Here is a 12,862-nt window from a genome sequence, read left to right as displayed (position 1 = left end):
AAGTGTCTTTAAAACATATTTTATTAAAAACAATCCATCAAACACACATTAGTAAGAAAAGAAACTGTACAATCTATGATATGGAAATTAAACCGATCAACACGTTCTAACATTAAAAATGTGGCATGTGCCAAGTGTATTTTTTAAAAAGCACAGTTATTTATGGCATGTAGATTGGATGACAAGTTCAACACTTTACACAATTTATAAATAAATGGCGATACCGGTATTGCCAACGACGACATTGACAAACAGCAAGTTGATCCATCTGCACTCCTCAAGTAAAAATGGTGAAAAGGGCACAACCCCACCGCAAAGGACGTTCATCCAAAAAGCTGATGTACAAAGCTGACTCTTCATAAGTCTGCCGCTGCAACGAGGTGATTACATGGGGTCCATCTCTCTTTGCTGCATGACAGGAGGGAGCAGAGGATAAAGGGTTGTTAAACTGCAGTTCTGTGGCTCAACAGGGGACTTTCACACGAATTAACATGCAAAAATGATGAAGTTACAGGACGTTCATCTCACCTGAGTCTTGTTGTACTGCTGGCTCTGACGCCTTCTCACAAAGAACTGCAAAGACAAAGAAAAATCAGGATACATCGTCCAACAGTCTGCAAAATCTACACCGTGCTTCAAAACCCCGAAGGGACAAAAGAAAAGTTCTCTCACCAGGACCAGCAGGCCGATAACCACAGCCAGCACCACCACCACGATGACGGCGATGATCCCGCCCGACAGGTGCTGCATGGTGAAGGTCGGGGCCTCCTCGTCCACGTAGTACACCAGGATGTTCTCCATCTCCAGCTTCTGGCCGTCCACCATGGGCTCAAACTTGTCCTGGTTCTTGAACAGTGGCAGCACTTTCACCTGCAGGAGAAGAGAAGAGGTAACAGTGTGAGTTTTGACAGTAAAAAACCTTGTGTGGAATTGCAAAATACACACTCAGTATAAAGCTTCCACATACGTCTTTCTCCATGTAGTAGGCCATCTGGGCCAGGTCAGGCTTGGCAGTTTTCTTCGCCTTCTTCACATCCACCACAATCAGGCGGGCGTCAGCGTCATACTGCAAAATGACAAGACAGGATTGTTAGTGCTGATGCTGTGATGCTCTCCTGAATGAAAGTCACTGTATAGAAATGTGAGAAAACTTCCTGGAAATATCACTCACCTGGATCTCGTCCACCAGGCTCTTGTCGAAGTTCTTGTAACGCTTGTTAATGGCGTCCGCAATGGCACTGTATCGAAAAAACAAGGTTACAATGAGAAACTTATTGAAAATAATGTAGTTGTGCGTTTGTGTTTCAATATGGGGGGCTGTCAAATATACTTACACTTTCAACTTGTCAGCATTCACTGGTTTTGTAACCGCTTTGTGAGTCAGCTGAAGACGAACCCAGCTGAAGGGAGATAAAAAATGTCAGTGTTGAACATTTAAACCTTTTTATTCAAATACTTAATCCACACCGATGAGGATGAAGTTACTCACTAGGTCTCCACCAGCTTTTCACACTTGAGATTCTTGTCTCCCTTGTCACTTCGCCGCACGCCAGCGCTGTTGACGCACCAGCACTCCTCGGTGTTGTTGCACTGCTTGGCCTTGAATTTGCCGTCGTTCTCACACTCCGGGTCGTAGATGCCGTCGTTGTCCACGAAGGCCGTCTCCACTGGCTTTCCTCCCCCGCTACGCGTGTCCAGGCCCTTACTGGCTCGGTAACTCTCGGCCTTCATCAGGTAACACTTAGGGACCACTTAAAAAATGAGAAAGGGGGGGGGGGTGGACACATGAGAAGGCACCACCAACAACAACAACAACAGTAAAGAGTGGTGCTGTGTGAGGTAAAGCATGCGTTTGACATCTGTAAAGATATATATTTAGATATACATTTTATTTTCTATTTAAAATTTTTGATATTCTATTTTATTGTTATTCTATTTCTATTTTTATTTTATTTTTTGGGGTTGAAATTACTGAGCATTGCTTAAAGAGAGCCTGTGACCCAAGTATTTCATTGACAGTGACTGCTTCATGTTATCTCTCTGCATTTGACAATAAAAAATCTTGAATCTTGAATTAATACTCACATGCAGAGCAGTCCAGAGTTTGTTTTTCGCCTTTGCCGACCAAGACGTAACACTTGCACGGAGTATCATCGCAGGTGGCCCACTTCATGGTTTCACATGTACCTGCGCACAAAGAACAAGGGTTTAATTCACACCTACACACAATCAACACAACACAACACAAACCTCATGTCAGCATCGAGGAAGCTTCAGTTACTATGTCCAGTGATTTTAAAATTAACGACACAATATGTCATAAATGGACAAAAAGAGGTTTCGTCAAAAGTATTAAAGAAGGGAACAGGTTTTTATGGAGCGGTGGTATACACAGGCCTGTACACACTAGTGCAGCAGGTAGACAAGCAGGTTTACTGAGCACCTGGGCGTTGGTTTCCACACACACACACACACACACACACACACACACACACACACACAGACACACACACACTTCCTCAAAGAGCGGGCAGATCCTCCCCACCCCCACTCAACGAAACCAACTGCGTCCCTCAGATAAACCGACTTGAATTCTTCCATTTAAACTCCCGCCAGGGTCAGAGAGGAGATATGAATGTGAACCACAGAGCTCTTAATTAATTAATAATTAATTATTCCCGACCCGTTTGTAACCAAACCTGCTGCACGACACATTTTAAACTGTTTTTTTTTTTTTAAATAAAAAAGTATAATTGATGGAACTACTCACAGGCCTGAGCAGAGGCGCCCGCCGCCATGGCCGCCAGCACCAGCACGATCAGCATCTTCATGATGGAACTTTTCAAAAGCAACGCAAAAACTTCTCAGCAAAGTGTCGAACAAGTTTCCCTGTGTGTCCTCGTCCTCGTCCGTCCGCGGTTGACTGAGTATAGAGCTGTAGAGTATAGAGCTTCCTGTGTCTGAGCCGCAGGTGTGTCCCCGTCCAACCTGTTTGGAGAGAAACTCAAGCGGGAGCGCGCACGCACAAGGGAGAAGAGCTGAGAATGCGTGTAGTTCCGGGTGTTCTCGATAGAACTGATGCAGACCGTGAAGGTGAGGTCACTTTATATCCCCCTTGTACCTGCACACGCATGACGTCAGGAGGGGGCGGGGATTCATGCGCACCTCTTCTCCGGTGTGACCATATTTGGTCGCGCCCCACTCCTTGTCATGTTTTTGTTTTTCTTTCTGTGAGATTTCGGGGAAGTCGAAGATGTACTCTATGAATTGATTCAATTCCTATGATGTGTTAATGTGTTACATTAACACACATAACATAACAGTATATTGCATATTGCACATCCCCATTTATCTCCTGCTTTGCATTTCACTTTTTATTTAACTTTTTATATCTTGTATATCTGTTTTTGCATTTTACTCTTTATTTAATTTTTATGTATTGTATATATATTTGGTTTATATACAGGTATTTCTTTCTTATGGGAAGTACTTATTGTGTTTTTATGCTTTATGTTAAATGTATGCACCTTGTCACCAAAGAAAATTCCAGGTAGGTGTAAACCTACTTGGCAATAAATCCTGTCTGATTCTGATTCTGATTCTGATTCTGAATAAAACTGGTTGATATTAGGGTTCTTTTGTTTCTCCAGCAAATCAAATCTCTAAACCATGACACACAGTTTGGTAAAAACGAGCAGCTGTTGTCAATGAATGTTCACCACATTCCAAAGACTATACTTTGGCAAACAGTTAACAGTCTAAACTTATTTATTAATGATTTAAGGCAAATTAAGTAGCAGTTGCTTTTGTCTGATCTTCATTCATTCTGCCTCCGGGAAATTATTATTATTATCTGTTAATCAATGTATTTCTAGAAGTCACTATTGCGACTGATCTCTATAGTTTAGTGTGAGTTAAACAGGTGAAAAAGATTTAGCTTATCTTCCAACTCTGATCTTTAAATTCAAGAAATCACTTGTACATTTCTGCAATATGTTAATCATCGTGTGGATGTGCATGTGTAAACGCTGCCATTTGTTCTATTGTACTATTTCCAAACACATGTTGTTTATTCTTCGTGGTAAGTTATTCAGACACAATCTCTCAAACTTTGTGGTACATTCAAACCACTTTGTCCAAAACGGTGTTCTTTCCTGTGTTCATATTTCATTTCAAATATCCCACTGTGTGCATTAGAAGCACAGAAACTAAGTCTGAACATGTTTGTTGTTTACTATAAACTGAGGAGCATTGTGTTATGATGACATCATCAAGTGTCCGAGCAGGAATCTCACACGACTGAAACCAGAGGTTGAGAAAACATCTCTCAGGTGTTGTGAGTCACGTTCAACTGGATGAGTCACAGCCTCAGGTCTCATGGAGACTACGTGTTTGTGAAATATTCTCACCAGCAGTGATATGGATTCTTTAATCTGATTCATTAGACAAAGTACGTCAATAATGAAACTTGTAAAATACTGAAATATGGAAGAGATGACATTCAGCAGAAGGAACCCGAGGAAAAAAATGAATTTGTTTTGAAATTTGCTGTTACAAGTCGGTCATTTAAGAAATGTGGACCAAATACCAACACACAGGATTTTATGCTAAGCATGCATTTAAGCATGTGACTAATAAGCATGTTTCTCCCTGAACCTGTTAAAGTAAAAAAAAAGGTGACATACTTGAAATGTTTTCTTGGAGCATCTGTTGTGCAAAGACATCTGAAGCCTACAAGAGCTACGGACAGATATCATCTCTAACAATTTACATTGAAACTTGAATATTTTTCCTGTGTTGTAAGTTAATGGATTCAGAGTCAAATTTTTCTCAAATAAATAGTTTATAGTCTTATAGATGAAGAAATGTTGCCACACATATGTCCAATATCATATGCAAACTGCGTTAATAACATTCACAGTTGACTGAAATAATTTAGATCTTCATCACTGGACCTTTTTAATCACATTCAGACGTTGTGTTCTTCTGAGTCTGATGTAAGAGGTAAAAATTACTAAATGATTCAAAGCATTGGCACGATTTTGTATTTTTAGGCTTTCAGCCAAGGGGAAATAAACAGACTCAGTTTTCTTTATTCAGTTTTTTTTATTCACAATCAAAAATATAATTTTCACCTACGTCACTTCATGAATCTTCTTCAAATGTGTCACAAATCTCTAGCAAGAAAAATACTGAATCATGCACTAATCACAGTAACAAGTCACTTAAATCATTTGCGGTAAAATGTTAAGGCAATCAGCCACCTTCATGACGTGATTATTAGTTACCTGAGTCCATTACTGTCGGATCAGAGTTTCTTAAAAAATGGTGGAGATTGTTGCGGGTGGGGCTGTTGTGAAGAAATGTCATGGTTTATTAAGACATGTTCATACATGCGTCTTTATTTTTGTATTTCTCTGACAAATCAAATCTCAAAACCAGGGATTATCCGATTAAGATAAGCTGCTGTTCTGTGAGGCTGAGATATTCAAAAAAAGGTCATCATACTCTTAAGACGTAAGCAAACAGGTTCCATAATGACACCTTTTCTCTAGTAGGATTATTAGAGGATCTCATTAAAGAGTGTGCAAGTTATTTTCATGTGCCTCTGAGGACATATCCGTATATATAGATGTAGAAAGCCGTCTGTGTGCCTCCTGCCATCTTGTATTACTGCAGGGGTAGGAACAGTGGAAGGGAGGACCCCAGCGCAGGCAAGTGCAATGAATCAACTTGAATTGATAGATGAGGCCCAGGCTTAAACAGACAGACGGGCAGACAGTCAGGTGAGAACAGACAACAGATACCTACACACAGGAAGCAGTTACAGGAGTCCACAACATGCACAAAGAGAAACACACAGAGACAGGAGATGATGTGGCAGCTGACTGGTGAAACAGGGCTGCAACAAATGCCAGGAAGCAGAGTAGGGAAATGAGGAACAGGTGAGAAGGTGCATCCGGACCACAGACTGTGTCCGGACACAGGAAGAAAGACCAGGGACATCTAGTGGACAGGTGGAGTATGATAGGAGGTTGGTAAACAGGGCGGAGACAGAAACCATGACACAGGCTGTGGCTGATTTCTCTCTTTTCTTTTGAAAAATACGCTTCGATGCTTTCTTTGTGTCTCCTTTAGCAAATAAAATGTTGGATCCAATCACTTGGTCAATCACATTGATTATGGCATGATTATGTGGCCTCATGTCTGTGTAGTATCAAAGTTACTTTGTCTGAGTCCTTCATATCTTTCGTTGGTCAAGGAAAAAGGACAGGAAAGGACACATGATTTGTACTTTACACTGTGTTACAACTTTTCAAAGCTTAACAACAGATAATTTAACAAAGAGAAAATTTTAATAATTTTGTAAGATCTAATATTGTAGAAGGTAGGATTTCTGTCTTCTTTTTTTTAAGGTGCTATTTAAATTTCACGGACGTGAATATAGTCTGAATAAAAAAATGGTTCCTTGTAATGAGCCAGTATGGCTTCCATATTTTTGTGATGTCACAAGTAGTCACTAACCTCAGTCACGGCCCCAGCATAGCTCACCTGGACCCACTGTGTGTTTGTTTCAACTTTATTATTGACAACACTCCAAGTGCTCTAGAAAGGAAGTAGATTAAAAACGTATTGAGGAAACATTGCACAATTGTTATATATCAGGAAGGAAGCCAGTATATAATTTCAGAAGAGAGTTGAAGGGGAATTTTCTTCTCCTCTCATTCAAGCAAATATTATGTCATATTTCACTAATGTGACACTGCACGTTGAATTTCAACCCTCCACTGTGCATTCTTCCATCACATGCACAGATAACTCCCAGCATCCTTCACTCTACAGCGGGGCTATTGAGGCCTGCTGTAGAGTGCAGGACTAGTCAGGTAAGTTTCGATGATATTTCTGGGGAAAATATATTAGCATGCGGATTGAGGATTGTTCATCTGTTCATCTAGCCTATTTCCATTCATTTATCCATCAATTGTTAAATATTTTCACAGACGATTCCAATTGTTTGGCTAACTATTTATATCTCTGGCATTGCATTAGTGTTTGTTTACAAACTTTTTTCTCATCTTATTCTACAGAACAATGCCACGTGCACTCGTGATGAGACATTTAACCCCATCCAATGTAGAAGGAAAGGCTGTGTACATTAGCAAATACAGTGCAAAGACCTATGTTAAGAATGACACAACGATGCAGAAGCATATAGTCAAGTGCCCAAAGTTTCCTCAGGGCTCAAATCAGCCTATGACAAAACAAAATGTTTATATTTATGCCTGTATATGACAAGGTAAATACAGTAAGTATAAATTACCTACAACATTTCCAGTTTATTCCCGTTAATTCCCGTATATTCCCGTTAATTCCCATGGAAAGTTTCCAAGTTTGAATATTCCTGGAATTTTGCAACCCTAACCCTGTCCCTGTCACTGCTAATCCCACTTTTAGCCTGAGGGAGGAGGTAGGAGGACAAACTGCTTCGTCTGCTCGGACAGAGACAAGCCTCACTGGGAAACAGAAACACACAGAACCAACCATGTTAGCTGCTTTCATGGTTAGCACCTCCCTGAAAACTAAGCAGAACAAAACTGCGCTCACAACAGCCACAGACTGATCAGCAATAAACAGATCATAACCCTTATGACCTATTATCAAGTCTAAAAAAGTTCAACAGTTACACAGGCCCAAGTGATCCTACGTAAATCTTAAAGACAGGCCATGAAAAGAGTTTTCACACTCTTCCCACCAGTGGACGGAGATCATAAACTTTCTCATGACCGCCTTATCTGTGCAGTAGCTGCTGCCAATTTATTACTGCATGTCATAAACTGCAATGTGGCAGATCCACATTGAGACTGCTGGAAAAGCTGCAAGGACCGGATGAAATCTAAAGTTAGGTCATGAAATATTCCCTCAAATAACAGCAGAACTAGATCAAATATTTAGCATGACTGCGTTTTAGGGCCATATTGAAAAGAAATCTGATAAAAAATAATTTCATAATTTTACAAGATTAAAGGTTGTATTTTAAGGACAAAGATATCATCATTTTACAAGATAAAGACAAGTATTTGTAATGAAATAAGCAGTAAGGAGAGCCCGTGCTTTCCAGAATTCAACTTCTGCTCTTGATTATCAATGTAACAGTTTCAATGAATCAATGAAACCCCTTTGAATCGCGTCCAGATTACAGTTGACCACTACCAAACCTTTCCTCCTCCACATAAGAGGAACTTTCCTCCAAGTCTGTGCAGTTCTTTCTTCAGAATAGACAGTTTCTTGCACGATATTATAGGGCCCTGTTACTTAGCATAATGTGGTGCTGGTGTGCCAAAAGATCCAGTGTTTAATTAGTTGAGAAACCGTTACTAGTGTATAACTTAACAAGATGTTCATTCCTAATTTTAACACTAGCTGCAGGCTGATCTTCTGATATTCCTGAAATAACACATACCCTAACATTAGGATTTTATTCTTGTAGTATTATGTTATTGTGTTATTTGTTTTTCCATACAAATAGCCCTAATACTCCATTGTTATTAAGATATTTCCAATCAAATCACAATTAGCCTCATAGGGCCTAACAATGAGCAACATCCTCTGTCGTTAACCCTCAATAAGAGTGAGGAAAAGAGTGTCACACAAGTGCAATAGATGTGGTGTGTAACAGTGCACATTAACAAAATAACAATATTGAAAACATTCATTAAAAAAGACAGTTTGGAATTTGGCATTTGGCATTCATGTCATTAATGGATGAATGGCATTTACCAGAAAATACTTTTATACTATGTATAGCACAGCATGTGGGAGTCAAGTAAGTTCAGTAAGCATGGACTGATGTTTTACCAAATAAATAAAAAAAAGATTTTCAGCTTTTATTGTAGCTCATGATGAAATGGGTATAAATGGTTTGATTAAACTATTCTACTGGTGTCACTGGTGATTGTAATATGATCCACATGTTTGTAATGTACTTATTTACTAGAAACTGATATTAAACACAATTAAAATAATAGAGTTTTATACCGGGAAGCTCCAAATCTCTTTCTCCTCAGATAAACAGGTGTATGAAAGACATTTGGGTGTCACTCCTCCTTGTCGACTGTGAAGAGGACAAATGAGGGCCTTAGGGGAGAGGTCCATTTATTGTGTGAGAGCTGACACATAAGCAGGGGAATATGGGTGTTCCCCTTCCCAGAGGTTTAAGATGTCAGGGCAGTGCATGGTATGGTGAGGTGGGCCTTTGTCCCTCGTCCCAGGGGTGGAGGAATCAAGACAGAGGTGGAGAAGAAGGAAACGGTAGATGCTGCTTGTCGACAGAGGTTCCACTCTGCGGAAGAAAGACGAAGAGAAGGAGAGAGATCCAGAAGAGGGGAGTCCACATTTTCTCCCCCAAGAAAGACTCAAAGCCCACCAGGTGACGTGGAAATATGTGGTAAGTGAAAATATCTGCTTCTGAACGTTTCTTTTTAAGTCTTTCTTGTTTATGTTATTGGAAGGATTGGCCAAATATTGGCTCATTATAGCTCATTTGTGAAGTTATCATTAATCCATTTAATGTGACCCCGAACACAGATGATCAATTTGATAAGATTAAAATAAAGGTTTCACATGGACACAAAGAAGTGTATCCATTGTTAAATGAATCAGTTCATGACAAACTTTGTCAACTTTGAATTTTGTTTTTTCGATGGGATTTTGTTATTGATTACATACATACATAGAAGATATTGATACTTTTTTTGTGATATTTTTCCTTTGTCACTATCAATTTAAGTACGTCATTGTTAATTTGTTGTTTCACTGTCTACTTGCTGTATTTACAAATGCATTTTATTTATCTAATTACTTAGTGGTTATTTATCTTTTATCTAACAATTACAACCTTTAATGTGGCCAAAATGGCAACCTGATATGTAGATACAGATGAACAATATATATAAACAAACAAATATAAGGAACAAAACAGCAATAAAGTAACTGAAACACAAAACAATGATTAAGATGGTTACATTATACAGTAAAAAATACCCTTTTAATGTAGTAATAAACAAACTCAGAGCAAGTTGGTCAGCCTTTAAGCTAAGCTAACCAGCTGCTGGTTGAACATTCATATTTAATGGTGAGGTATGAGAATTCTTCTCATACTAAAAAGTGAATAAGAACATTTCCAAATATTGGTATTAGCAGACATTTTAGAGAAAATAGAACTTTACTTGGAATAAAAAAGGATCAGCTACAACATTACAACAGGTAACTGGTTTTAATGATGTGGCTGATCTGTGTATTTATTGATTCAGTCCAGCCATAAAGCCATGGAAAATAATTGAAACTACAAAATAAGTTTTAATACTCGGATTTACAAATAAATCAGGCTTTTATGTTGTGACTGATGGGTGTATTTATGTAAAGAATGAGTGACTGATGAGTTCTGTTTAGGGAAAAGCTGCGTGCGGAAAAACAATAAAATTGTAATTGTAATAAAATGCTGAAAGTAAGACAGTTGACCTTTCAGACGCCCAGTGGACTGAGACTAACCATTTGCTCACGTTTCACATGGCTATACATGTTACAGATGGGAATGGAGATTATGGGCGGCTGTCATACATACATACGGTCTTTGTTCCAGTTCCTCAGGGAGGCTCAGTGCGATTCAAAGTAGACAGTCCTGCATTTATGTAATGGAATTCTGCCTCAGCACTCTCACTGTCCATCCATTATCTTCCCCTGAGACACAGACATATAGCCTTGTTTAGCCTGGAGTGAATATTGACATATAGATTGTAATCCAATCAGAACAAACATGGACTGTTATCATTATTTTAGTGATTGTAATAATTCAGCTCAACTAAATCCCTGAGCAAGTTGGTCAAATGGACCGTTAGACATTTTAAACCAGTGCCTCAACTGTGCAGTTTGAACATGATATCAACACAATCATGGTAGGCGGGCTAGACACACCATGATTGTGTTGATATCATGTTCAAACTGCACAGTTTGGATTAATGTGAGGTTGAATAAAATATGTACCTCAAGGTACAAAAGACCCACAGGTACTCTGGGATATCTTTCATTCATCTTGACATGAGGAAATACAATTTTGAGGAATTTACCAAAGAAATTCCATAGAATTTTTTTTAAATTCGAGAATCTATTTCATAGACAGTCTATAAGGTCGAGAAAATTATTCCTACTTTGAAATGAGAAAATACTATTCACATTATGAAACTTTATCTGAAAGGAATGAATTACAGTGCTGGATAAGCCAGAGCAGAAAGATGGTAAATGACCTGTTTGAGTGTTGTGTTAGGATAAGACAGGTTTAACTGTGCTACACTAACTGTAACAATAGACACCCCACCATTGTTCCAGTGGGATGAAAGTAGGCTCTAAGTACAGTAAGCAAGGTAACACACACTGTACAATTAGGTCAAATCAGAACTTTACACAAATCAACCACAACGTAAAACTGGTAAGAGCTTTAATGTTTTGGCTGATTGGTGTGAATCCGTGGCTTGTGTTAATTCTGAACAGTTTTTAAATGTTCTTTCTAGTTAAATTCTCCCCCCAACCTTTTTCAATGGCTTCATGGCTGTATATTTATGACATAGCAGACTGAAACTATATGTCTCTAATTGAGTGCTCCAAACAAACACTAAGGGGATGAAACTCATGTCTCCTTAAATTAACACTGACTTAATGTTTTAGTCTTTATCCAGTATCATTCTTCTATAGCTGAATATACAGCAAAACACATGATTTAACATTACTCCAAAGGGTAATGGCCAATTCTCATGAATTTCTTTCCTTCCCCCTGACAGGTTTCCACTGTGGCTGATAAGTCTAGTTGCAGTGCTGGAATACTGCAGTGCAGGTACCTTCAGTTAAACATTCAATACTGTTTTTATTCAATATACAGACAGAAGAAACCAAATAAAATATACTCCTTTAACATTAAACAATTTGTTGAAAGATTTACTTTTCATACTATTTTGTCTTATCCTGTTTTTTTGCAGTTGCTGACCTGAAGGACTGCGTGGCAGCAGGCAGCAAGTGCCACCCTGAGGCCGAGTGTCTGAAGGCCGGCAACAACTTCACCTGTGTGTGTAACATGGGCTACCAGGGCAATGGTATCCTGTGCAATGACATTGATGAATGTCTCAGCGGTCTGCAAAGTTGTCATACAAAGGCCCGCTGCAGCAACACTCTGGGCAGCTACAGCTGTGTCTGCATCAGTGGATATGTTGGCGATGGTACCAACTGCCAGGACATCAACGAGTGCCAAAAAGAAAATGGAGGTTGTCATGCCAATGCTCTCTGCACTAACTCCGAGGGAGGGCGACAGTGCCGGTGTAAAGCTGGCTTCACGGGCAACGGCTTCCAGTGTACTGATAATAATGAATGCACTAACACAAGGACCTGCCACTGGAATGCCACATGCACCAACAACCCGGGGTCCTATGCTTGCACCTGTAACGCTGGCTATAAGGGCAATGGAAACTACCTGTGTCTGGACATAGATGAATGTTCAGAGACTCCTTACGTTTGTCCTTCCTTACTTGGCTACAAAGGTTGTAAAAATCTACCAGGCACTTACTACTGCACATGCAGCGATGGCTTTGAAAGTAACGGGAAAAACTGTGTGGACATTGATGAATGTGCAAGTAACATCTGCAGTCTATATGCACAATGTACAAACAGCATAGGGTCATATCGGTGTAGCTGTAACAGCGGTTTTGTCGGAAATGGGCTGAGGTGCGCTGACATAAATGAATGCAATGAAAACAATCAATGTGATCCCAAAGCTACCTGCATCAATAGGCTGGGGACTTATGACTGTGCCTGTCCAGCA

General features: G+C 39.5%; 1 protein-coding gene across 1 annotated transcript; it reads right to left on the bottom strand.

Annotated features, from left to right (window-relative positions):
• Positions 1–3,063, bottom strand: epcam (epithelial cell adhesion molecule). Its single transcript, XM_061087065.1, has 9 exons — positions 2,771–3,063; positions 2,086–2,187; positions 1,490–1,751; positions 1,335–1,400; positions 1,172–1,238; positions 968–1,066; positions 673–870; positions 529–573; positions 1–408 (listed from the first exon to the last, which is right to left on the bottom strand). Exons 1-9 carry the CDS (start codon positions 2,829–2,831, stop codon positions 385–387), a joined length of 924 nt encoding a protein of 307 aa, XP_060943048.1. The 5' UTR covers positions 2,832–3,063; the 3' UTR covers positions 1–384.
• Positions 3,064–12,862: the final 9,799 nt, after the last annotated feature.

This window comes from Limanda limanda, chromosome 15 (genome assembly GCF_963576545.1).
Source record: "Limanda limanda chromosome 15, fLimLim1.1, whole genome shotgun sequence".
Taxonomy (NCBI): domain Eukaryota; kingdom Metazoa; phylum Chordata; class Actinopteri; order Pleuronectiformes; family Pleuronectidae; genus Limanda; species Limanda limanda.
This window is presented reverse-complemented; position numbering and strand designations above follow the sequence as displayed.